Genomic DNA, 25,523 nt, shown 5'->3' with positions numbered 1-25,523 from the left:
TCACAACGTGTTCTAGGCCAAACAAAGCTTTCGGCTTAAGTAGAAAAGAAAGGCCAGTACAAGAGAAGTAAAAGAAAAGCTTTTTAATAACCAACTTTTATGCAAAACTGTACATATTCTGTTGGTCTGTTATGGGTTGAAGGCAGGTCTAAGACTTGTTGTCTTCTGTTGTTCTGTTGTAGTTGGAAACCTCTATGAGGTTGTTATCTGGGTCTCTGAAGTAGAGCGACGTGATTGGACCAACAGCCCCACTCCTCTCTACCGGACCCTCCTCAATCTCCACACCACTAGCCTGCAGACAGAGACATGGCAGACAGACACAGCAGACAGACACATGGGAGAATATCATTCTACTGGAAGACAAGTATATCCAAAAGGTTCAGGTGTAGGACTCAAACTGGAGTCAAAGTTCAGGTTAAAGGTTAGAATTGGGGTTAGAATTAGGCTGAAGTTATCTTACGTTTCTGAGGTTTAGGATTGGGTTTATGGTTACATTCATCCACAAATAATTGGATGGGGAATATTTTTGGGGTGATTTCAAGGACGTATGAAAACTGGCTGTGTGACCTGGAGGTGTGCTGCCACAGCAGTCAACGGGGTCAGGGTGATTAGACAGAGATCAGCTGATCCGGATGTGGGACGCCAGGCTTTGGGTTCAAACTCCTGGCCCACCTGGTGCAAATTCAGCTTCTGCTGTCCAAAAACCAAAGCCTTACGACCACCCTGGGATACAAACGAAGACAGACAAGAAAAAGATCAGGACTGGGTAGAGGCAAACTGTGGCGGTATTTTAGTGGGAAGGTTAATCTATGATGACCTTAACTGTGGAAACTGCTCTGGAGAGCATGGAAGGGAGTTAGAAAACCATACAAACCGTGGTTAATAGACTAATCAAATTAGTCACCCCTCTGAGCCTGGGTCCTCTCTAGGTTTCTTATTTCAGCCTTCTTAGGGGGTATTCTTAGCCACTGAAATGCAACACTACTGTGTTTTGCTCCTTGAGTTTAAGGCCAGTGTTTTGTAAAAGCACTGTGACAATTGCTGATGTAAAAAGGGCTTTATAAATACATTTGATTAATGATCGATGAAAAAGAGGTCTCAGCGCCAGGTACCTTAAATGTTATGACCTTCATACCGAGGACACTGGAATAGAAGGTGCATGTTTCTGGAATGCTCTTCACCGTTAACACCAGGTGATCCAGATGGCTCACGGTTACAGGGCTGGAGCTCTTAAGCCGCACTGCCCGCATCCCCTCTGAGCGGAGTCGACATGACAGGGGCTGAGTAGGGACGAGATCGGTGTGTGAACGTAGTTCAGCATGTACTGGTCTTATATTAACATGAGCTTGTAGACAGCGCCTCTATGTGGTCGACCTAAGTAATACTACAATGCATTCAAACACCTGGGTTACAGTAGCCTGAGCCTCTTTGCCTTACTATTCGGTTATTTACGGTTAATCGGTGAACAGAAACCGCTTTGGCTCCAGTTGACAACACAATTTATATGTCCAAAGAGGTAGTCTAAATGTGTTTTAACAGTGTTATACTGTATTTGGACTCAAATGTACATTAAATTTAAATAGATATACTGCGCGATGATGATCACATCTCTCTTTTAAGTGATAACCATAATAAATGTTCCTTTCCACAAATCATGACAGCTATCAGTCTTACCTGGCGGTAACTTCCACAGAAATGCATTATGTGAGAACCCACAGTCCGGAGCGACATCGTGGCTTTTCCCGTGGAAAACGAACGAATAATTTTGGCATTCACTTCCTTCTTATTCACACTACTCTCAAATTACGCCCGATATACACGTAGTGGGCCAAATATGAAACGCCTACACCGTGTTCCCCGAATCTATTCTTTACTTTCAATAAGTTGAAAAACGAAAATATCTGCTTTCTTGCAAGACCGGTAAGGTGGGCGATTCAACCCTAAGTCTCGACCTTACCGTAATGACCCGCGTTTGTCTTCCTGGTACGTGCTACTTGATTAATCAACACAAGCAAAGTGTAAAAAGGCAATGTCATGTTGTCAAAGTACATCTGCTCCATCTGAACGTTGTTTATTCCAACGTTATTTACAAAGCTTGCCAATCTTAATTGATATTATCTATTGGGGTTTTACGCACATATCTTTATATATACAAATCGCGTACCCTGACTGAGATCACGTAGCTTTAGGGACTGTCTCAGCTGTGGCCCCCTAGGAAAGGAGAGGCTGCTAGCAGCTTTACAAACTGATCTGAAGCACGTGAACTGTGTAGGACAGGGGTGTTGAAACAGTTCCCCGGAAAGCAGAGCGTCTGCAGGTTTTCGCTCTCACCTTGTGTTTACTAATTAGGTTAGTTTCTATTCTCACCTGGTTGTTTAAGTGTGAACTGGGAATCAATTTATAGAAAAATGGCATATCGACCAGGGAGCATTGTATTGTTCTCCTGGAAACAACGACAGAGCAGCCTTTTTCAGAGCAGCCTGTATTTCTCCTGAGGTTACCTGTGGGTTTTTCTTTGTATCCCAAACAATTCTTCCAGCAGTTTGGCTGAAATCTTTCTTGGTATCAAGAGATCCCCAAATGTTCCACTTGTTAATAAGTAATTGAACAGTACTAACTGGCATTTGCAAGGCTTTGGATATCTTTTTATATAATTTTCCTTCTTTATAAAGTTCCATTACCTCATTACACAGTTCTTTTCGCTCCCCATGGCTCAGTATCTAGCCTGCTCAGGGCATCTACATGAGAGCTAACAAACTAATTGACTATTTATACAGACACTAATTCCAATTTGAAAAGCCACAGGTGTGGGTATTTTCACCTTTAATTACCATTTCCACTTGTGTGTCTGTAGCAAGGCCAAACATTCAAGGGTATGTAAACTTTTGGTCCCATTTGGGTGATTTCTGTTATCATGATTTAAAAAAGAGCCAAACAGCTATGTGATAACAAATTGCTTTATATGATCACTATCCTTCAATAAGGATATGCATGATCATTCATATTTTCAAAATCAATGTCAACATTTCACAATATCTGCCAGAATATGCAAACTTAAGAGCACAATTGTATAGTGGACTCCTTTAGAACAGAGTCCGGTTCCCTATATAGTGGACTCCTTTAGAACAGAGTCCGGTTCCCTATATAGTGGACTCCTTTAGAACAGATCCCTGTTCCCTATATAGTGGACTCCTTTAGAACAGAGTCCGGTTCCCTATATAATGGACTCCTTTAGAAGAGAGTCCGGTTCCCTATATAGTGGACACCTTTAGAACAGAGTCCGGTTCCCTATATAGTGGACTCCTTTAGAACAGAGCCTAAAGGGATGCAGTCCTGGACTGGGTAACAACCATACAACAGTCTTACAGTCTAAAACACCACACAGGCAACACAATGTGTGACTACAATGCTCTGTAGTAAAACCTGTTTATTTGACAAAATAATTCAACATTGTGTCCCAAACGCCAACCTATTCCCTACACAGTACAGCACCTCAGACCAGGTCCCATACTCGACCTCAGACCAGGCCCTATATAGGAAACGTCATTGAGAACACATTGAACATAGCTCCCTACAGCAGGCTATGACGCAGAGACAGCCAGCCTATACTAGGGTAACAATGCAAGAGTTAGGATACATTTCATTTACAAATGGCCATTATCAACAATAACAGCAATTCAACAATCCAAAACTTTATTTATAAAGGGAGGTAACCACAACGACAACTGTGAGAACACTTAGAATCTATAGAATGTGATGTCATCATGGCACAAAACACTGCACACCCTTGAGCGTATTTAACGCCCATGTATTGGCTCCTACACTTTTAGGGACATAGTGCTTTCAGAACAGACATAAACCAACCTCTAGGAAAGTGAAATGCTTAACAAGGAAACAAGTCTTCATTAAAGTGTGAATATTCACAGTCTACAATATTTTCGAAATAATAATAATAATAAAAAAAGTTTAGAATATCACAGTTTGTTTTCCTCTCTTCCATGTTGTAATAATTGCACTGATGTTCCAGAAGATGTCTGTCTTCGTGGTAGAGGCTTACTGAACTGGACCAGTGTCAGGGAACAGTCCTAGACTGGTGGTAGAGGCCTACTGAACTGGACCAGGGTCAGGGCACAGTCCTAGACTGGTGGTAGAGGCCTACTGAACTGGACCAGTGTCAGGGAACAGTCCTAGACTGGTGGTAGAGGCCTACTGAACTGGACCAGGGTCAGGGCACAGTCCTAGACTGGTGGTAGAGGCCTACTGAACTGGACCAGGGTCAGGGCACAGTCCTAGACTGGTGGTAGAGGCCTACTGAACTGGACCAGGGTCAGGGCACAGTCCTAGACTGGTGGTAGAGGCCTACTGAACTGGACCAGGGTCAGGGCACAGTCCTAGACTGGTGGTAGAGGCCTACTGAACTGGACCAGGGTCAGGGAACAGTCCTAGACTGGTGGTAGAGGCCTACTGAACAGGACCAGGGTCAGGGAACAGTCCTAGACTGGTGGTAGAGGCCTACTGAACAGGACCAGGGTCAGGGCACAGTCCTAGACTGGTGGTAGAGGCCTACTGAACTGGACCAGGGTCAGGGAACAGTCCTAGACTGGTGGTAGAGGCCTACTGAACAGGACCAGGGTCAGGGCACAGTCCTAGACTGGTGGTAGAGGCCTACTGAACTGGACCAGGGTCAGGGAACAGTCCTAGACTGGTGGTAGAGGCCTACTGAACAGGACCAGGGTCAGGGCACAGTCCTAGACTGGTGGTAGAGGCCTACTGAACAGTCAAATGCTTAATTAAACAACCCCTGGAACTATTAATGTTGTTTTTGGGATGAGGACATAATGGAACAATCTGTTCACTTCCTGTTCATAATTTTGCAGAACCAATGGGTTAGGTTATATTGTAATGACATCACAAGGGGGAAGGATCACTGTGTGGCTACTATAATTCAAGCCCCCTTGAAAATATGTCTCATAGGAGTGCTGTTCTAGGACCAATTTAATCTTCAGACCATAATGAATGTGATCAACACCAGTACTGTGAGAGGTTCAGAAGGAACAGCTAATGTGACACCATCTGATTGCCTAGAGCAGGGCTAGGCCACACACACACACACACACACACACTCTCACACACACAAACACTCACACACACACAAACACACAAACACTCACACACACTCAACAAGCATGATTATTGATCCCATAATTCCAATCTCATGAATATGAAGCCATTCATATGATTCCAAATCAACGGAGCACTAAGCATTCCCAACAGAATCCAAGTGGTACCTTGTGTTCTCCCTATAAAGCATGTACAACATTCTACAAGTTTAACTTAAAAACAAATTCAGCAAGAATGGACACACCAACAGTCTGTGAGCCATTCCAGAGTATCGAGAAATCCTGTTAGTCTTGTGGTTTCTGTGTTTAGGCAGAGTTGGGGGGTCTGTCCCCTCCGCCGGTCTTTAGGGAAGCGTGGGATGTGTCTCGACAGTGGTCTTCCTCTGTCGGTCTCCAGTCTGTCTGCAGCCAGTCTTTCACAGCGCTCCTGTCACTTCTACAGAGTCATTAAGAGCACCATGTGTCACTGTGACCTGTCAGTCTGCCAGGGTCCATCTGTCTGTCCAATATGTCTGCCGAACCTCTGCAGCACCGTCAGACAAAACTCACTGACGGCCTAAAAAGAAAAAACATGAACGATGTAAATGGTGTGACTAAGAGAAAGAGAGGTCCTCTGAACAGGAACTGACCCCTGACCCTGTTTAGAAGCAGCCGGTTAGACCACACTCTCGCGGTTGGTGGACACCAGGACGGCGCGTCGGCAGATGGGACAGGTGGAGTTCTCAGACAGCCAGCGGTCGATACAGTGGACATGGTATTCATGGGAACACGGGAGCTTCCTCAACTTGTTGCCCTCAGCGTACTCTGTGATGCACACGCTGCACGTCTTCAGCGCGTCGCTCTCCCCGAAGTTCCTGGTGGAGAGGTTGTCGATCTGCTCCTTGGTGAGGCCCCTGGGCTGCTCTTCATCCTCGTCGTTGAGGAGGAAGAAGTGTGCGAGGCGCAGAAAGGGCAGTGAACCTGGTTCCTCCAAGTTGACGGGGGCACGAGGCCGAGCTCTGCCCTCCCGAGGGTTACCCCCGAGCCCTAACCCTACCCCTGGTCCCAGACCAACACCGAGCACCTCCTCCCCCCCCTCTGTCCTCGCTTCCCCGGCAACGCCTCCCAAACTAGGCCCACCCAAACTGACGGCAGGCTCCGCCATAACCCCTCCCTCTGGAGCACTGAGGGCTTCTGCCAGGTCGGCAGTCCCGGCTGCGTTGCCGGCTCCGCGGTTCGAATCCGAGGAGTCAGAGTCCGAGTCCATGAAGTAGCTGAGCTCCCCGAAGCCCGTCATGATCTGGCGTATCATGGTCTGTAGCGCCATGGAGGTGGCCTCGCCCAGCCCGGCGTCACTGATCCTCCGAATGGGGATCCGAATGGTGCTGACGTAGGTCCTCACACCGGCACGCTCCGACCGGGAGAAGGTCCTGCGGAATCCACCTCGCTCGCTCTCGTACAGGAAGGTGTTGTTGGAGTTCTGGGAGCGCGAGCGGGTCCTGTTAGCGATGCTGTCCCTCTGGCGGTACTCACCTGGACGCACGCGACGAACCTGCAGATCCAACATGATGGTGGGGGGGCGCCGCCCGGCTCCTCCCTCCCCACCCTGGGCCTCTCCTTCCAGGGGCGGAGCAGTAGGGGGCTCCGGGCCGGCTACAGGCTCTAGCCCAGGGGCCCCTGTTCCTGCCGCCTGAGCCTCGTGCTCTGCAGTGCTCTGCCGGGACAGAATGTGCTGTCGAGTCCTGGAGCTGCCCTCTGTGGGTGCCTGGGGGGGCAGGAGGCTGTGGGAGGGTGGGGGTAGGTGGCGTGGGTGTGGGAGCCCGTCCAATCTGTCCAGGGTGAGGGGTGAGCGGCTCCGAGCGGTACGAGCCCTGGTCCGGCGCTGCTCTGGGCTACGGCTGCGGGCTCGTCTCTGGCCGCGTCGCGGGGGCTCCTCAGAAGGGCTGGGGGGGTCGGAGGCTGCAGGAGCTGGAGTGGGACCCTGGATCACTGGGCTGCAGGGTCGGGAGGTAGAGGGGCTGGTGGCTAAAAGAGAGGAAGTTGGGAGGACTTCGGCTACCAACTCTGGAATCACCTCCATTTCAGCTTCGGGCTCCATGGCTGCTTCAGCTTCAGGCTCTAAGTCTAATTCAGGCACCAAGGCTGATTCTGCTTCTGGTTCCAAAGCCACTTCAGGCTCCACGGCCGCTTCAGTTTCAGGCTCCACGGCCGCTTCAGTTTCAGGCTCCACGGCCGCAACAGCTTCAGGCTCCACGGCCGCAACAGCTTCAGGCCCCACGGCCGCAACAGCTTCAGGCCCCACGGCCGCAACAGCTTCAGGCCCCACGGCCGCAACAGCTTCAGGCCCCACGGCCGCAACAGCTTCTGGCCCCACGGCCGCAACAGCTTCTGGCCCCACGGCCGCAACAGCTTCTGGCCCCACGGCCGCAACAGCTTCTGGCCCCACGGCCGCAACAGCTTCTGGCCCCACGGCCGCAACAGCTTCTGGCCCCACGGCCGCAACAGCTTCTGGCCCCATCGCCGCCTCAGCTTCAGGCCCCATCGCCGCCTCAGCTTCAGGCCCCATCGCCGCCTCAGCTTCAGGCCCCATCGCCGCTTCAGCTTCAAGGTTTATCGCCATTTCAGGCTCCATCTCTGCTTCAGCCTCTATGGGAGACTCTGGCTCCACTATGACGGCCAGGTCTTCCACTACTGGCTCCTCCACCACCTCACCAGTCTCCATGGGAGTCTCTACCTCAGCCCCAGTCTCTGTTAGGATATCCACCCCAGGTCCAGGTGGCCCTGCTGGGACGTCCTCATGAACTTCTCCCTCAGCCTCAGCACGAGCCTGCTGCTCAGCCAGGCTGCGGTTAACGTTGATTTCCAGGCTGAACCGGAAGTCTCCGCTGTTGGGGTTAGTCCTGCTGACCGCCCGCCATGACTGGTTGCCTCGGTGACCACTGCGTGTGGTGTTGCCTGTCCGCCTGACGGTATTCAGCCAATCAAGGAGCGTGTCGCCATTAGAAGGGTCCTCTGGGCCTTCCATTGGCTCTGATGGGACAAAGAGGACATGTCAGCATTCTAGAACATAAACATGCGACACTGCCAGAATGTGTCTGCGTAGGGCTGACAAAAGCAAAGCAGAATCATAATCCCTATATGGTGCCGTGCAGTAAACCCAGGAGGGGACGCAGTCCAGTCGTACCTCCTGTTGTTTCTCCAGTCTCAACGCTGGTGCTGTCGTTTCGGACCGGCTGCTGCTCCAGCCCATCCTTAATCTGTTGCAGCCGACTCAACAACTCATCTGCAGTGATCTCACCTAGGAGAGACAAAACCACAGCTTAGTATACAGATGGTGACCTCATTCATTTAGTAACATAACTACCACAGCATTGGCCCATAGAGCTGTAGCATGTCTCCAGGTAACACAGCAACAGGACAGAGAACCACCAGACTTACCAGGACAGGCCCTGTCCTCTCACTGCTCTCCGCAGGCAAGGTGCTCTGTTAGCAGACGCTCCAAACTTACTGCCCCCCTCCCACTCCACTGGCCTGGATGGGGCATCTTCGGTTGTCCTCAGGCTTTGGGTTTTTCAGCACATCATAACAAGAAAAACTCAAACCTGAGAAAACGACCTTATATAGCCAATCTAAAAAGCTGCCCACCAAAAAACTAAGTAAATACAATGTCCAACTCTACAATCTAGAGAAGAAAAAAAACTGAAAAACAACCAAACAGAACAACGAGACTCAAAACCAAGTGTTTATAAGTCCAGCCTGTCCTGTGGCCACAATGAGCTCTATCAACAGCCCACCCTATAGGTGTAATAGTGGTGTCTATCAGTCACCTACCTGGGGTGCCCAGCAGGTTGTTGTCCCTCATCAGACGGTAGTCAGGCTCACTCAGGTTGTTGACAAACTGGTAAAAGGCCTCCTCCCGGTCGAGGCGGTCCCGCTGCCTCCTTCGCTGGGCCTCGGGTTGGTCACTGCTGCCTGGCTCGGAACTGTCTGAGCCCTCCATCAGGTGTCAAGGGGAAATAGGTTGAATAGTACCGCTGTCTTTCGCCGAGCCACCACGATCCAGCTGCTGGAATCAATGCATCATTGATATGTAATCAATCATCATCTTCCTTCTTTATACACAAGTTGTCTCAGTGACATGTAGCCAACCCGGTAGAAATCACAGTTGGAGTAGACCCGGTAAAACTCCAGAAAAGGAAGTTAGAGAAACCAAGCTCTAAAAGGTTAGTCACGGTCATCCTTGTCTAGCTTTACCAGGTGGACAACAGGGATAGAATGGAAATGCACAGCTGCATCGGTAACAACAGACTGACCCACAAACCGAAGTGTTGCATAGCCGAAACACTGGGTGAAGGTTGTGATGGACACTGGCAGGAGACTACCATTAGATTCCTGACAGACTGCACATCCAATACACGAAATACTTGATCCCAACAAGATCCAAAAGGAAATAAAGTTATATTCTATTCACCCAAAAGACATGATCAAACTAAAACAGAACAGGTTAACTAGCCTGTTAGCAAACTAGCTAGCGTTCAGTAAAGTCTCATTAATGAAGACGTTACAGAGGTTAAGTTAAATGATTCCTGGCTTGCTTTTGCTTTCCGTTATTCCAATACAATACCTCACCTTATTGGAAAGCAGTAATTATCTAAACAGAATCCCTTGATTTGATTAAGAACCTGAAGATAGCCAGTAAGACCAAAGTCGAGAAAAACAAAATGGCATCATCTGGAGTGCTAGGTATTAGCCTACTAGCTACCTTACGTTAGCAAAGAACCAATGCCAACTAAAATATTTACACAATTGTAGGCTTGTTAATGTTACCTAGATAACGCATTTACCGTAAACCATACGAACTAAACAATTGGCCAAAAACATTTTAACATTATTAAAACATGCCAAGTTGTCACCCTGGCTAACATTTGCGCTTGACGTGATTAAATGCAACCAGCTACCCAGTACAGTATAAACCTTTGGCTAGTTAGCAGACCAGTTAACGTTGGCTAGCAGGCTAACGACAAACTTTTCAATTGCAGTCCGTTGTGGAATTAGCACGTTAGCTAGTAACTCTTTTTATACCTTTGTGTACGTTAAACTGCTGACACCCCCTCAGACAATACAAATTCGCTAATACGAGAGCTTAATAATATTGTATCAGGTGGGAGTAACTTGTCGTTGTTTATAACTAGTTAACTAGTACTGTATAGGAAAAAATACCTCCGGAAAATACAGCAGGCTAACGAGCTAGTTATGTGGCTAATGATAACGTAGCAGACTGATTTATGACATCAGCAACAAGGAAGACTGACATTTTCACTAAGACGAAACTAAGTCGGCAACGTTCAATTACTGATGGCTAGCAGTCTGATTAACATTATCACATTTACATTATGTTCGATAGCGAATTATAAGCAATACCAATTATCAAGATAGTCAACAAAAAAAATGAAGCCACCTCTTACCCAAAAGACTAACACAGCTATCTAACGTTAGCTGCTTGCAAAGCGCTAACATTACCGTAGCAAGCTAGCTAGCTTCCTAACTAACGTTAGTTGACCGCTACCTAGCCAGCTAACAGGTTAGCACAAATGAACAACCCACTTTCGTATTGAAACTCAAATGAATAACATTGTTATGTGTTATGTCTTCACATAGTACCTGTCTTGTATTGGTATCGTTATTCGTTATCTTGGACTCTCGTAGTTTTATTTTCGCAAATTTGCTTGCCTAGTAAGGAACGGTCTCAGGATTCCATTTTCTCCATCATTGTACACGGATCTTCCGGAAACTGGGGGAGCATGAGACGTATGGAGGAGGTTTGTTTTTAGTCGGTCTCCAAGGAAAGTGCTTTGACTGCAGCGCTACGGTGTGGTGAGTTGTGGAATTGTCACAAACAGATAAAGCAGATACAGCCTCCACCATCCCCCATTGTTGAATCATTTTTTTGCACTAACTTTGCTGATGTGTGGTTGTTCCACGTAGTTATTCAGCAGTTCAGGCCTGTTAAACCCTTTTATGCAGTACAGTCAGGTGAATTCCATCCCAATTCAACCCTATTATTTAGCACAATTCTAGGCCAATGAATCCATAATATGGAGTCCAGTCAAGTGAATTCTAGGCATATTAAACTATACTAATCTAGTCAAATACATTTTAGACTAGTTAAACCCAATTTTCTATTCCAGTCAGGTATATTCTAGGCTTATTAAACCCCATTTTATAGTGTACTATTGTGTAGTCCAGTCAGTTCACTAGGGAAGAGTGAGGTATTTCGAATACACATCTCTCTTCAGAATATCTGGAGTTGCTTGAGGATCATCATGCTCTTCAGTCAGATAAGACTCCTTGAGAATGACTTAAACATAGTCATTAAGGACAGTACACTGTTCACAGGCCAAGTGGCCACTCCACACCCTCTTATAGAAGTACTAGTAAAGACATTAATATCAGGCACCACAGTGTGAATGCAACTGATAGTGTCATGAGGACATTACTGTGGAGTAAATGTTTGGCTGTGGTGTGATGTAATTTGATGTTAAACCTTTCATATGTGGTATGTTAATGTATTTTAAAACGGCCTAAAGCATTCACTCTCTTTTAGAGATTGAAGATCAAACAATTCATTAAGAATACATGAGAAATGTAATAACACCTAAAATACTAAATCCAATGTCCAACCCCAATCTAAAGTAGAAAAACAATATGCAACAGGAAGATATTGTTTATGTTGTGTTACAGTTTGCTGAGAGACATTACTGTTAATGGTATTTTATGGTTTGGCAAATGAGGTACTGTTAATGGTACTTTATGGTTTGACCAGAGAGGTTCTGTTAATGGTACTTTATGGTTTGACCAGAGAGGTTCTGTTAATGGTACTTTATGGTTTGACCAGAGAGGTTCTGTTAATGTTACTTTATGGTTTACAGTGGTGGGCCGTCAGGGCCAGCAATGACTTCTCTGCTGGCCTAAATATGATCAGAATCAGAAAATTATATTTGTATTATTTAATATGTTTTCATTAACGCTATATGTATTTTACAAATTTAATTCCCACCAGTCTATTAACATAATTTCAATGCTACTCTCCCTAACTTCTGCTGCTTCTTGTACAGCTCATATTAAGCTTTTATCCAATCAGATTTTTCACCTGTGCAGTCTCCGTGTAAACTGGAGGCCATCAGAATTTTGAGTGAATCCCCTCTGCAGTTGAAGTGAACAGGACCATGTTGTTGATTGTCATATTTATTAACGAATCAGATTTCAAGTTTGGCGTGTTGGGCATATTCTTTGGCACACCAGAGTAGTGATGGGAAGTTCGACTCTTTCAACTGACTCTGACCTTATCGAGTCGTTAAGTAAAAAGTTAGAATCTTACGAGTCATTTTGTTCATTTCAGTCCGTAATGCCTACCCTGAACGAGTCTTTTACTTAGGCAAAGGCTTGGTGTACGATTTCTTATGTTTATCATTACAATAAAAAATCAACTATTACATTAGCATAGTTATAATTAGACCTACCATGTGTCCAATTATCTGTTACAAACATGTATTTATAATGCCACTGTCTTGATCTATTTTTCTTTGCGAGCGTAAAACTAACAGCGTATTCTGTGGTTGGGTAGAACACTGTTGCCAGTTGTTCAAATGAACGAAACAACCGTTCAATCGAACAATGAAACGGAAGGGAGTCAGTCGTTCACAAGTCTTTTTGACTTAGGCAAATGCAGCGGCTCCGTTACTTTCATCAGTTTTTTTTATGACATCAGTAATCAAATAACTATATTAATAATTATAGTGGGGGTTCAGTTATCAGTTATAAACACGTCTTTATGGTGTTCCTGCCTTCATCTATTTTCTCTGTGAATGTTACATAGACGTTGACCAGAGAACTGAGCTGGAGGCCCGGGTGTGAAGCAAGTGGTCATGTTTTAGAAATCTGCTGTCAAACTTTCAAATGAACAATAAAATTGAACGAGTCACTAGAATTGGCCGGAGAATCGGAGCAGCAGGGGCGGAATTGCATTGGCTTTACCGCACGGTTGTGACGAAAAGAGAGCTGAGCCGGAAGGCAAAGCTCTCGATATACCGGTCAATTTTCCTTCCTACCCTCACCTATGGTCATGAAGGCTGGGTCATCCGTGAGGAACTTGGAGTAGAGCCGCTGCTCCTTTGCGTCTAAAGGAGTCAGTTGAGGTGGTTTGGGCATCTGGTAAGGATGCCCCCAGGATGTCTCCCTAGGGAGGTGTTCCAGGCACGTCCAGCTGGGAGGAGACCTCGGGGTATGCCCAGGACTAGGTGCAGAGATTATATTTCGACACTGGCCTGGGAACGCCTCGGGATCCCCCAGTCAGAGCTGGCAAATGTGGCTCGGGAAAGGGAAAGTTTGGGGTCCCCTGCTGGAGCTGCTGTCCCCGCGACCCGATACCGGATAAGCGGATGAAGATGAAATGAGTCACTAGAAAACAGGACTCGAGAGTCCCGAGTCACTAAAAAGATTTGTTCAATATGAACAAATCATTTGCGAATTTGCACCCTACACTCGAGTCTTGGCCTAGCCTCAGGTCAGTGGCAGTTAGTGTACCAAAGAAAACTAGCTGACACCTAACCTAGCATTGTCTCCAGTTGTTTGAAACTTTCATTTTTTAGCTATAGTGCTTTAGATTTTTACTTTTGGCAGAATGGCAGATGGAGAAGAAATAGATTTGGTGGCAAATGTATTAAAAAAATAAGTATTTTTCAAAAAAGGAAAGGAGGATGGAATTTGTCTTCAAACAATAAGCAGCTTTGGTAAGTTTGATGGATTTGTATGTATTTTTACTAGCAAGGCCGGCGCCATGAGGGGTCTTAAGGGCGCTTAGTGTTTTTGTATTCACTTGTATTTAGGACTGAAACACAGCAGGAGCAGATCGATAAACCGACAAACTTAATCCTGGCGCCAGGCCCGTTTATAGCTATTTAATATTATTGCTTGTTTTAGATTGCTACTGCTGGTGTAAAGCATGTTCAGATTCAGTGGCCTGGCTGGTGGTGCCTTTGAGTGTGTGTGGTGGCATACGTGTGGGTTTAGGTCCAGCAGCTTGGCTGGAATCTCTGGGGAAGCCTGAATCCTGATTGTGTTGTTCCTCCCTACATATTTGCTTGATTCTTGGTCGTATGAATAAATGTTACTGGATGTTGTGAGTTTGTTTTTGTTTATTTGGTAAGAACATTGATTTGGGTTCTCTGATGGCTATGTGTGATGCAGCATCCTGTCATACTCTGTTATACTGGTACATTCCTGATGGGTTCAGTCACTGGGGATTCATGTCCAGTCAATTAGTGTACTGTAAGTCTCATAGGTGTTGAGCCTCGTGTGAAATCAGTTGATTCCACTCGATAAAGGTTACTGTCACTGTGAATATGGGGTGGTTATGTTGAATGTCAATAGCCTGTAGCCCTATAGTGTCATGGTGACGTTATTAGAATGTGGTTTAATTACGGGAAAATTGTGCTGAAGGCCTAGTGTAAAATACACGGCCTGCCACTGATGGTTTGACCAGAGAGGTTCTGTTAATGGTACTTCATGGTTTGACCAGAGAAGTACTGTTAATGGTTATAAAAAAGGGTTCCAGTCAGCCAGCTAGTCAGTGAGTCAGTCAGCCAGGTGACACCGCAACATTCACAACAGAACTGCAGTAGGACACACACACACATACACACACACACACACACACAGAGGCAGCCACACACACAGACACACACAGAGGCAGCCACAAACACACACACACACACAGACAGACACACGGTGGGTCTGTAGCTGAGCAGTAGGGTCAGAACCAACCAAGGATGAGTGATGTCTTCAAGCACTGCCTGAGCCTGCATGCTAATTACAACAACATTAAAATACCACGAAACCATGAGTGGGGATGTGACAGGGTGTTTCTCAGCAGGCTTCAACATAGACTGATCTGGAAGGAGACTGGCGAGGAAGACTGATCTGGAAGGAGACTGGCTAGGAAGACTGATCTGGAAGGAGACTGGCCAGGAAGACTGATCTGGAAGGAGACTGGCTAGGAAGACTGATCTGGAAGGAGACTGGCCAGGAAGACTGATCTGGAAGGAGACTGGCCAGGAAGACTGATCTGGAAGGAAACTGGCCAGGAAGACTGATCTGGAAGGAGACTGGCCAGGAAGACTGATCTGGAAGGAGACTGGTCAGGAAGACTGATCTGGAAGGAGACTGGCCAGGAAGACTGATCTGGAAGGAGACTGGCCAGGAAGACTGATCTGGAAGGAGACTGGCCAGGAAGACTGATCTGGAAGGAGACTGGTCAGGAAGACTGATCTGGAAGGAGACTGGCGAGGAAGACTGATCTGGAAGGAGACTGGCGAGGAAGACTGATCTGGAAGGAGACTGGCGAGGAAGACTGATCTGGAAGGAGACTGGCGAGGAAGACTGATCTGGAAGGAGACTGGCGAGGAAGACTGATCTGGAAGGAGACTGGCGAGGAAATACTGGACTTTCTGTTTTTTGTAGACACATACATAGTCTAAAAGGTTAATGTCATTGGGACACAGGGGGAAAAACACAAGCCAAATCTCTTCAGAAAGCAGCATTCAAAATCTTCTTTTAATTTGTATATTTACTCCATAAACATTATTACAAAACTCATCAAGATACCAATAATACATTGTCACCATACAGGCTTGATCACAAATATTTAAAACCTTTGCAACAGTTACAACATAAAAACAAAATAATACTCAAAGAATTTACATGAAATTCTATAAAACAGCAAATTCTTCACAAATTTTGAATATTTTTCCCAGATTTTCATTTTTTCTTTGATTATTTGTGTTTTGCACAATAACACAATACTCTCACAACAAGATCAAGATCTCATTACAAAACTCCCATCAAAATGTTGAATATTTTCCTGTCGTTACTTTCATTGTTGGGTTTCTACACCCAGAAGTTTGTCATCGTACTTCCTTTCCACTGCCCTCCCAGCACAGGTTAGGGTTACTCAAACACACAGACACATCACAGCACTTTCTAAGAAAAATATACACTTACAAAATATGTTACAAATTGGCACACAAAAAATATACAAGATTTTGGCGTGTCAAGAGTCCATTAAGATTCCTTCTGGTAACAACTCTAGACAGTATCTTCGTATCATTATATAAAGCTCCATATTCTGTCAACACAAAGACAACAAAGTAAAATACCGATCAAATGTCTTTAAAGAAAGAATACATCAAACAGAACATAATAATAACAATATAATATACATTCATAAAGAGGATCAGGTTCAGCTAGTCTAGTTTGCATTTCTTTTTTGTCATCTCTGGAAGTAAACAAATCAAAAACCAAAACGATAATCTTCATCTTTCATAGCACCTTGAGATGAGGCTGCTCAACAGTGGTACGTTTAAAACCAAAGAAACAGCAGAAGTTACATTCAGTTAGACAGAGGCAGAATGAGAAAAGGCCAACAAAACGACCGGCCTCACGGCTCAATGTGCAGTCATATCACATGATTACCTGGCGTGATGGAGAAAATAAACAAAGGCAAGACAGATAGAGATACAAAGTGAGAGACAGACAAAGACAGATGCTTGACAAAGTTTCCTGCAGCATATGAAGTAAAGACTGTGCTGATTTATCAATCAGATAGATCCTGTGATCAAGCATTATGGCAGTATTTCATGACAGATACCTTCAGCTCATTAGTACCATAGTCTTAAAACAGCTCCTATCAAACACATTCAATGATGTGTGTTAATTGAATTCCATCTTGTTTATCAGGTCCTTAAGTTGACCGACATAAAGGTTTGTGGTTTATAAGGAAACATAAAATCACAGAACCAAACGAAGGGAGCGCTAAATACGTAATCTTCCAGTACTTCCATCACATTGTTCTGCAGTGGACAGAAACCCCACACATCCTAGACTGTGGCTTCTATCTTGCTATCGTATAACTTTACGTATTCAACTGGATAAATGATGACATCATGTACATGGTCATTTGTTTAGTCACGTTTTGCTGTAGTTGTCACCACCTGAGTTGGATTGTGATAATTGAACTTAAATTCCAGTTTTGTCTTCAACCCTTTTCACTGAGGAACATTTACAATTTTCTGAAAGGAATTCACACAGAATTGACCGTGTTCTTTCCATCGGTCTCTGTATGTGTTTTTTACTGGCTTGTCATGTACAGTGTGGGTCTGTCAGGAGCAGCTTGATGTGGTACATTTATACTGAAACCCATCGTCAACAGACATGATGATGATGATGATTAGAAAAAGTGGGACATGTTCATTTCTGCTTTCCAGATATTTTAACCAATTAGATATAAATACGAGCAGGGTTCCATTTTTGAGAGTGATTTCTGAATGTTCTTTACCAACAAGGTGTAATGGTGTCAGATGGCTCAGTAGAGAAGGTGATTAGTCTGAAAGGTCCAGAGGAACAGAGCCTTGGGTCCCAAATGGCCCCTGTGTCCCTATCTCCTGTACTACCTTGTTTCTCAGAGGCTTTGGTCAGAAGGACTGTGCATCTTAGGGAATGGCTGCGTGTCATTTGGGACACAACCGCAATGAGAGGGAGGGAGAGAGAGAGAGAGAGAGGGAGAGAGAGTGAGATGTCGTTCACTTAAAAAACATCCATTCTGATAACGAGATCCCAATGAAAGGAGTGATACCCAACTAACAGCCAAGTGAAGGACTCATATGTTAGAAACAAACAACATGCAACCAGAACCTATCAAAGTAAACAGAATCGCCGTCCAATGAAAACCTCATATTCAAAACAGAAGCTTTTTGGCTTAAAAAAAAGCCACAAGGCAAACATATATATATATAAAAAAAAACTCTAATTGAGTTACAGGCATAAGGAACCAGGGTTTAGTTAGTTTTGTCAGAGAATGGAACCGGAGTTTAGTTAGTTTTGTCAGAGAATGGAACCAGGGTTTAGTTCGTTTTGACAGAGAATAGAACCGTGGTCTAGTTCGTTTTGACAGAAACTGTAACCGGGGTCTAGTTAGTTTTGACAGAGAATGGAACTGGGGTTTAGTTAGTTTTGACAGAGAATGGAAACAGGGTTTAGTTAGTTTTAACAGAGACTGGAACCAGGGTTTAGTTAGTTTTGACAGAGACTGTAACCAGGGTTTAGTTAGTTTTGACAGAGAATGGAACTGGGGTTTAGTTAGTTTTGACTGAGAATGTAACTGGGGTTTAGTTAGTTTTGACAGAGAATGGAAACAGGGTTTAGTTAGTTTTAACAGAGACTGGAACCAGGGTTTAGTTAGTTTTGACAGAGACTGTAACCGGGGTTTTGTTAGTTTTGACAGAGAATGGAACTGGGGTTTAGTTAGTTTTGACAGAGAATGGAACTGGGGTTTAGTTCGTTTTGACAGAGAATGGAACTGGGGTTTAGTTAGTTTTGACAGAGAATGGAACTGGGGTTTAGTTAGTTTTGACAGAGAATGGAACTGGGGTTTAGTAGGTTTTGACAGAGAATGGAACCGGGGTTTAGTTAGTTTTGACAGAGAATGGAACCAGGGTTTAGTTTTGACAGAGAATGGAAACTGAGTTTAGTTAGTTTTGACAGAGAATGGAACCAGGGTTTATCATTGTTTTGACAGAGAATGTTGAACAGAGATGGCATAATGTTAAAATAACGAGTTGTTGAAAATGCTGCTCCCAGATATAACCCCTTTAACCTCACACCTCTATTTAAATCCTGACCATTTCATGTTTCTATATTGACGGATGGCTGTAGTTCTCTAAACACCTGTCTCTCAGTCTTCACCCTGCCTCCTCCTTTCCCCTCTTTCTCTGTCTCTCCATCTCACTCTGCCTCTATCTCCATCTCTCTGTCTCTCCATCTCTCTGTCTCTGTCTTCCATCACTCGCTGCCTCTACCTCCATCTTTCTGCCTCTCTTTCCATCTCACTATGTCTCTGCCTCTACCTCCATCTTTCCCAGTCTCTCTCTCCATCTCTGCCTCTCAGTGCCAGGCTGTGTTGTAAATGAGGGTACAGAAGAAGAAGAGCTTAAAGAGTTTGTAATTTGGTTTTAGTATTAAGTGGCTGTGGACCAGTGTCTGCTCCAGGAGCCACCCCTCAGAGGTAAAGGAGGAGAGCAGAGAGGAAAGGAGCAGAGAGGAAAGGAGCGCAGAGGAAAGGAGCAGAGATGAGATGAGGAGATAGAGGCAGCCAACATGAGCAACTGATATTACAATGAATAAAAATAAAATAGTCAGTATTCACAAATATTAGAGGTCATCTTTCCACAGCATCTATAACTTTTGGCACATTGATTTAGAAGATTATAACAATGATCCTTGTTCTGCAGGTAGTGCATCATGAAGCTGTACAACAACAGAGACAAAAATACTCTGGTAGTGAAGCACTGTGAATATGCAAGGCATAGAAATGTCTCTTCTTCAGGACGACCAGTTCCTCTTCACAACAGAACAATAGAGAACCAGAGAATAACAAGTTCATTCCAACAATAAGAAGAAATTTAAGACAAAATGTTATGTAATTGATATGTCATTATTGTCATTGATACAAAATGGTCCCATCCTGTGTTAGAGATGTCCTGGGGTAATACAGAGGGTGGGGCTCAAAAGAGAGAGGGGTGTTATGGGGGCTGTAGGTTTCCCTCTTGAACTGAGCCAGGCAGTGTATGAAGGACAGCGACAACCAGACAGCCATATTCTGCCTACAAAACAGATGGGGGGAGTCTTGAACGTCACTTGAACGCCACTGAATGCATTTGTGTATCGCTACATCTTTAGAAGGAAGGAGGACTCTACAGACGACTCAGGGTAGCAATTTTCACAGAGAAAATACAAAAACAAAGTTCCCCCAAAAAGACAAAGATAAAATAGTTTTCCATTCACAGCTTAAAGTAACTGCCCAGTGTTTCTATATTTATGCGAAACAGATGACCTGTAATAACGTACAGTGTCATCCCAAACATTTTAATTAAGCATGTTAAAAGCAGCTGTGTTAGAAGGGTGTGTGTGTGTGTGTGTGTGTGTGTCGGACACAGAAGGCTGTGGGCATAAATTGGTCAATACAACTATTCAAGTGCTGATTGGCCATCCTTTGGGGGAAATAGAAAACATTTTTTAAAGTTTTTTTGAGATACAAGTTTGAGATTAAGATTAAGAACAACTTTCTCCAATTTTTTGCTTTGGCTTTAAATGCATTATTTAGGTATGAGTAAACAGCTTTTAAAAGCTGGATTTTCACTGGACAGTTACTGAAACAACCAGGAAACAAGATGAAAATAAGCAGAGAAAAATGCAGCCATGGCAGTTTTAAGAAATCTCAGTCAAGCTTGGCACAGTCACTCAGTAGGTAGTTTGCAAAGAAGAAGAACAAGAAGGATTCTCATGCAGCTAATACAGTCCTCTTCAGGGGATACAGAGGGTGGGGGAGTCTGGGTAACGTAGTCATCATGCAGTTCTAGCATTGCAGCGTCGGTCAGTGGTGCTGGGGGGGAGGGGGGGGCTGAGCAGGTAGTGGGGGGAGTGAGAGGGGGTGAGGGAACAGCCGATAATAAAATATTACCTCAGTTTCTCAGAAGAGGCTATGACAGCCAGGTCCTTGTTTCTCTTAGCCTTCACGGTTTCCATGCGGGGGAACTTGGCACTGGTCTTGTGGCGGTACAGCTTTTTGTGCGCAGGGCCGGGGTTAATAAAGTTGGGTTTGTCAAACATGTTGCAGCCCAGGGCCAGCTGGGGGAAGATGGGATGGGAGGGGTTGAACTTGGCCTGGTTCTTGCCCCCCTTGCCCCCAGCCTTCCTGCCCCGCCCCGCCCCACCTGCTTTCTTCCCTCCCCTCCCGTCAGGTGGGTCGGGGCCCTGGAGAATCTGCAGGGTCTTCATATTGAGGCTGTTGGCATCAGGGGGCAGGCCAGCCTCCAGCGGGTCCCACAACGGCTCAATAGACGCCATCATGAACCTCTGGACCTCCGCCATGCCGGACACAATGTTGGACAGGATATTGGACGGTTCCCCAAACTCCCGCTGTTCATCCCCTCCCCCCAGGCTGTTGTTGGTCTCTGACCAGTCCCCGGTGCCACTGCCAGACCAGTCCCCTGTGCCCCCGTTGCTGTGAGGCTGTAGGTTCCCTCCCACCTGGCCCTTGGCTGCCTTCCCCTCCAGCATAGCTTTGATCTTCTTGGAGGAGCGGCTCTGTCGAGGTGTCTTCACCTTCTCGGTCTTGGCAGCCCTGGGGGCGCGGCCTTTCTTAGGAGCCTGCCCCCCCGCGGCCTCCTGCTTAGAACCTCCTTTCCTTTTGGAACGTGTGTTTTTCCCTGCCTCCCCGTCCTCCTGGGTCTGCTGGTCCTGCCCGCCCCCTCTGTTGAAGGAGGGGTGTGTCTGGAACAGCCCTCCCTCCCCTCCGTACCCCACACCCCCTGACCCCGGCTGCCCTGCCTGCTGCATGACGTCACAGTTCCACTTCACCTCCCTGCTAACTTCACATCCTGTCACATGATCCTGGTACTCCGGGGCCTTGGCCCCTCCCGTCAAGGCCTCGCGGCCCCCCGCCGTCACCTCGGGGGAAAGGTTGGGGGTCTCTGGAGGTGACATCTCAGACAGGGAGGAGTGTCTGAACTTGTCTGGGGTGAAATTGGAGATGTCCAGGAGGTCGGAGGACTCTCTGAGAGGAGTGAGGGGGTGGTCCATGCTCTCCAGCCTCTGCTGGAACACCACAGTGGGGCTGCAGTGCTGCAGGTAGCTGTCCCTGCCCTCCTCTGTCTCACCCCCTCCCTCACGCTGCTCCCCTCCGCCCCCACTGCAGGACTGGAGACTCAGGGAGCTGTAGTTTGAGGAGCAGGCAGACAGGGAGCCCACCGAGTCGTAGCTGATGAGTCGTCCGTGGTCCGAGCAGAGCGAGCCTCGCTGGTACCGCCCCTCCTGCCCCTCCCCCACACCACCACCTGGCTCACACACCTGGAGCTGCTGTAGCTCCACCCCCAACTCCGGCTGAAGCCCCAGGCCCGCCCCCTCAGCCAGATAGCTCTTGTCGTACATCAACCTGTTGGTGTCGGACTCCAGCTGGCTGTAGTCTGACCCGGACAAGCCCCCAGCCAGGGGCAGTGTCCCAGTGAACCCACAGGGAAGCAGAGGGGTTTCTGTGGTGTCTGTTGGCCCGGAGCCAAAGCCCCTCTGGTTGTTGGGGCGGACTGGGGCCTGGTGATGCCACAGGGAGTTGGGGAAGCTGGGGTGGTTTTGGGGGGACTGTTGGAGCTCCGACTCGGAGGGTGGAGAGAGTACGCAGCTTTGGGGCAGCTGCAGGGGGGCAAACTGCTTGTCCTCCAGAGGCAGGACCAGTGGGTAGGACTGACTGGAGGCTGGCTGAGGATAGTAGTGGATACCTGCCCCCCCAGAGGAGTCAGAGGCATCCAACAGGGTCTGCAGATACCCCCCTTGGATCACAGATACGCCCTCCCTCTCCACCCCCCCAGAGGCTTTTTCAGAGGAGCCGGAAGGTGGAGAGGTGAAAGTGAATGTGTGCTGGTTGGTGTGATCCAGTGGGGAGAAAGAAGGGCTGCCTGAGGAGCTGAGTTCAGCCCCTCCCACGCCACCAGCTGGCTCCGATTTGGTTACCAACAACACTCCTGCAGCCGGACAGACCTGCATTGGTCCATTCCTCCCGATTCCCCCTCCCTCTCCTCCTCCCCCTCCCTCTGCTGTGACTCCCTCCATTACCTTGCTACTCCTTAGCCTGGCTTCACTTTTGAACTTCCTGATCCTCCCCGTTTTTCCTTCTCCCGTCCTCCTCCCCTCCCTCTCTTCTCTCTCCTGGGTGCGGCTCCTCTTGGTAGTGTGGTGCTGAGGATCTGATGTGGCTGTTCCTCCTCCCCCTAAAGAGTCCACCCCCTCTTCTGAAGTAAGAGCCTGCGTAGAGGCGGAGACAGAGGCGGAGACAGAGGCAGAGACAGAGGCGGAGACAGAGGCGGAGACAGAGGCGGAGACAGAACTGTTTTGGACCCTCTGAACACGAAGCCTGTTTGCTGTCTTGTATTTCCGCTTGGGGCTAAAGGGCCGGTGACGCTGTCGCTTGTCTCCAGCAGCCTCCTCTCTCTCCCTCCTCCTCCTCCTCCAGAAGTCCTTCAATGGAGAGAGAGAGGAGTAGCGCCTTTCTGCGTCGGCATCCAGATTCACAGCAACGTCTCCGGTGGGGTCCAGCCGGCCCAGCTTCACTGCCATGCGCCTCTCACCTTTAAATCGGTTGATGATGATGTATTTGATGACCACAGGTGCTGGCTCCTTCCGGGAGGATTTCCGTCTCTTCTTTGGGCACCAGTCCACATCCTCCTCCTTCTCCCTCTGACCTGCCAGAACCTTCTCTTTCTTCTTCGTCTGTGTTTTTTCGCTCTTCTCGTTCGCTCCTCTCTCATTGCTGTCAATGGAGTCAACGTCATATAAATAGTCGTCGCTGTAGCGGACCTTCCTCTTGGAGCGCAGGCCGTAGTTCAGAGGGCTTGGTGGGAGGAGTCTCCTGGGACCACGGGATGCGCCTCCTCCTCCCCCTGGCTCTGTATCCTGCAGCGTGTCTGAGGAAGTGCAGGAGGAGGTGTCGCTGTACTCCCCATCATCCTCAGCAGAATTACTGAACTCCATCAGGTAGTTGACCGAGGAGGCAGAGGGGGAGGACAGGGGGGAAGGGGAGGAGACCTGGGACCTCTCTAGGGGGCTTACGCCTCCCCCGTCCTCACCCTCCTTCACCTTCTCTTGTCCCACCACTAGGCTCAGCTCCTCAGCTTTATCCTCCACTGATGTCTGTCTCCTCATCTCTCCTCCATCCTCCCTCTTGTTACAGTTGACCAGAACAGAGGGGAAGAAGTTGAACTGCGTCTCCTCCTGCAGGACATTGGTTTTCTCTCTCATGTTGTCCTGGAAGGACTCGTAGCGAATCTTCAGGGAACACACGTCACTGCTCAGGGTGGAGTCTTCATCCTCATCATCAAACAGGTTGTCCACATCATCCTCAGAGAACAAGTTGACTGACAGGTCTGTCTTAGAACACAGATCCAAAAGCTCCATCTTGCTCTCGCTGATAAATGACTCGAAGTAACCCCAGTCCTGCCCAGCGTTGGCCAGAAGGACCTCTTCCCCACTGACCTTGTCCAATAGCAACACCTCCTCCCCATTTACTTTGTCCAATAGCAACACCTCGTCCCCGTTCACCTTGTCCAATAACAGGCCCTCATACAGGTTGCTAGGTGTTGAGTCCTCTAGGTTGTCGCTGTGGCCTGTGGCCTTCTCTTCATCTCCCATCTTGTCAGCTGCTGAGACGAGGGCTTGGCTGGGCTTGCTGAGTGGGAAGCTGAGCAGCTGCTCTGACAGGAGCTGCTCCCCAAGGAGCTGACCTACGACCCCAACAACCTCGCCAGCCTGACCCAGACACTGGATACTAATGCTGCTGATGTCAGAGATGGGGCAGGAAGTGGCCTCGAAGTCCTGGCGCCCTACCAGCCCCACCTCAGGGTCAGGGTCAGAGGTTGTGTGGTCATGGATAGGGGCGGGGTCCCGGGGCTCTATGAAGCACCCAAGACAGGTAGGTGTTGCCTGTAGAAGGCACTCCTCTGTCAAGGAGGACACACCCCCTGACTCCATCATGGTGGGGGGTGACAGGAGGAGGGGCTAGGTTAGGACTGGAGGAAGCAGGATCTTGGTTAGGGAAAGGGGGAGAGAGGGACTAGGTCAGGGAAAGGGGGAGAGAGGGACTAGGTCAGGGAAAGGGGGAGAGAGGGACTAGGTCAGGGAAAGGGGGAGAGAGGGACTAGGTCAGGGAAAGGGGGAGAGAGGGACTAGGTCAGGGAAAGGGGGAGAGAGGGGCTAGGTCAGGGAAAGGGGGAGAGAGGGGCTAGGTCAGGGAAAGGGGGAGAGAGGGGCTAGGTCAGGGAAAGGGGGAGAGAGGGACTAGGTCAGGGAAAGGGGGATACAGGGGCTAGGTGAGATATGTTAGGGTCTAGGACCTCATGAGCAGGAGGCTGGAGGAGGCCTTGGTCAGGTCTGGGAGAGGGGTCTGAGCCGGGGGGCGGAGCTTGGATGTGGCAGGGAATGTGGCTCTCTGACTGGCTGGACTGAGAGACAGAGGGAGGGATGCAGAAAGGACGGCAGCATGGATGGCACCACCACTTCAGATCTCCTCTCCGGTGATTGGAGACCAAACAAGTCTCCCCTCTGCTGATTGGACAGTCCTGGGGGACAGAACAGGTCTCCCCTCTGCTGATTGGACAGTCCTGGGGGACAGAACAGGTCTCCCCTCTGCTAATTGGACGGTCCTGGGGGACAGAACAGAAACAACAGTCTTCAGGTCTCAGGGTCCTGGTCAAAAGCAGTACACTGTATAGGAGCAACTATGAATCTGACCAGTGAGTGAAAAGTGCCCAGATGAAACCCGACAGG

At 47.6% G+C, this 25,523-nt stretch overlaps 3 protein-coding genes across 4 annotated transcripts; all 3 read right to left on the bottom strand.

The window, feature by feature from the left end:
• Positions 1 to 68: 68 nt before the first annotated feature.
• glod5 (glyoxalase domain containing 5) lies at positions 69 to 2,187 on the bottom strand. The gene is made up of 4 exons (XM_010903777.3): positions 1,675 to 2,187; positions 1,113 to 1,280; positions 568 to 723; positions 69 to 292 (listed from the first exon to the last, which is right to left on the bottom strand). The coding sequence occupies exons 1-4, from the start codon at positions 1,729 to 1,731 to the stop codon at positions 149 to 151; spliced, it is 525 nt and encodes a 174-aa protein (XP_010902079.1). The 5' UTR covers positions 1,732 to 2,187; the 3' UTR covers positions 69 to 148.
• A 1,207-nt stretch (positions 2,188 to 3,394) lies between these two features.
• Positions 3,395 to 10,908, bottom strand: rlim (ring finger protein, LIM domain interacting). Of its 2 annotated transcripts, none has more exons than XM_013133699.4 (4): positions 10,761 to 10,908; positions 8,931 to 9,162; positions 8,284 to 8,397; positions 3,395 to 8,129 (listed from the first exon to the last, which is right to left on the bottom strand). In XM_013133699.4, exons 2-4 carry the CDS (start codon positions 9,097 to 9,099, stop codon positions 5,776 to 5,778), a joined length of 2,637 nt encoding a protein of 878 aa, XP_012989153.3. In that variant the 5' UTR covers positions 9,100 to 9,162; positions 10,761 to 10,908; the 3' UTR covers positions 3,395 to 5,775. The 2 variants fall into 2 exon arrangements, with proteins under 2 accessions (XP_012989153.3, XP_010902067.4); XM_010903765.5 differs by having other exon boundaries at positions 8,931 to 9,165; positions 10,761 to 10,907.
• A 4,791-nt stretch (positions 10,909 to 15,699) lies between these two features.
• On the bottom strand, positions 15,700 to 24,862 carry nexmifb (neurite extension and migration factor b). Its single transcript, XM_010903791.5, has 2 exons — positions 20,671 to 24,862; positions 15,700 to 19,813 (listed from the first exon to the last, which is right to left on the bottom strand). The coding sequence occupies exons 1-2, from the start codon at positions 24,729 to 24,731 to the stop codon at positions 19,651 to 19,653; spliced, it is 4,224 nt and encodes a 1,407-aa protein (XP_010902093.3). The 5' UTR covers positions 24,732 to 24,862; the 3' UTR covers positions 15,700 to 19,650.
• Positions 24,863 to 25,523: the final 661 nt, after the last annotated feature.

The sequence above is a fragment of the Esox lucius genome, chromosome 4 (assembly GCF_011004845.1).
Source record: "Esox lucius isolate fEsoLuc1 chromosome 4, fEsoLuc1.pri, whole genome shotgun sequence".
Taxonomy (NCBI): domain Eukaryota; kingdom Metazoa; phylum Chordata; class Actinopteri; order Esociformes; family Esocidae; genus Esox; species Esox lucius.
Note: the sequence above shows the minus strand (reverse complement) of the source record. Positions and strands in the feature narration are given on the sequence as shown.

Bases quoted from the DNA above. Each gene is read 5' to 3' on its own strand.
- glod5 (XM_010903777.3), bottom strand. From the start codon at position 1,731: ATGTCGCTCCGGACTGTGGGTTCTCACATAATGCATTTCTGTGGAAGT. The intron at 1,281-1,674 runs GTAAGACTGATA...GTCCCTACTCAG, and splicing joins TCTGTGGAAGTTACCGCCAG to CCCCTGTCATGTCGACTCCG. The intron at 293-567 runs GTCACACAGCCA...CTCTGTCTGCAG, and splicing joins CTGTGGCAGCACACCTCCAG to GCTAGTGGTGTGGAGATTGA.
- rlim (XM_013133699.4), bottom strand. From the start codon at position 9,099: ATGGAGGGCTCAGACAGTTCCGAGCCAGGCAGCAGTGACCAACCCGAG. The intron at 8,398-8,930 runs GTAGGTGACTGA...TGTCTCTCCTAG, and splicing joins CAACCTGCTGGGCACCCCAG to GTGAGATCACTGCAGATGAG. The intron at 8,130-8,283 runs GTACGACTGGAC...TTGTCCCATCAG, and splicing joins GACTGGAGAAACAACAGGAG to AGCCAATGGAAGGCCCAGAG.
- nexmifb (XM_010903791.5), bottom strand. From the start codon at position 24,731: ATGATGGAGTCAGGGGGTGTGTCCTCCTTGACAGAGGAGTGCCTTCTA. The intron at 19,814-20,670 runs GTAATATTTTAT...TCTGTTTTGTAG, and splicing joins GCCTCTTCTGAGAAACTGAG to GCAGAATATGGCTGTCTGGT.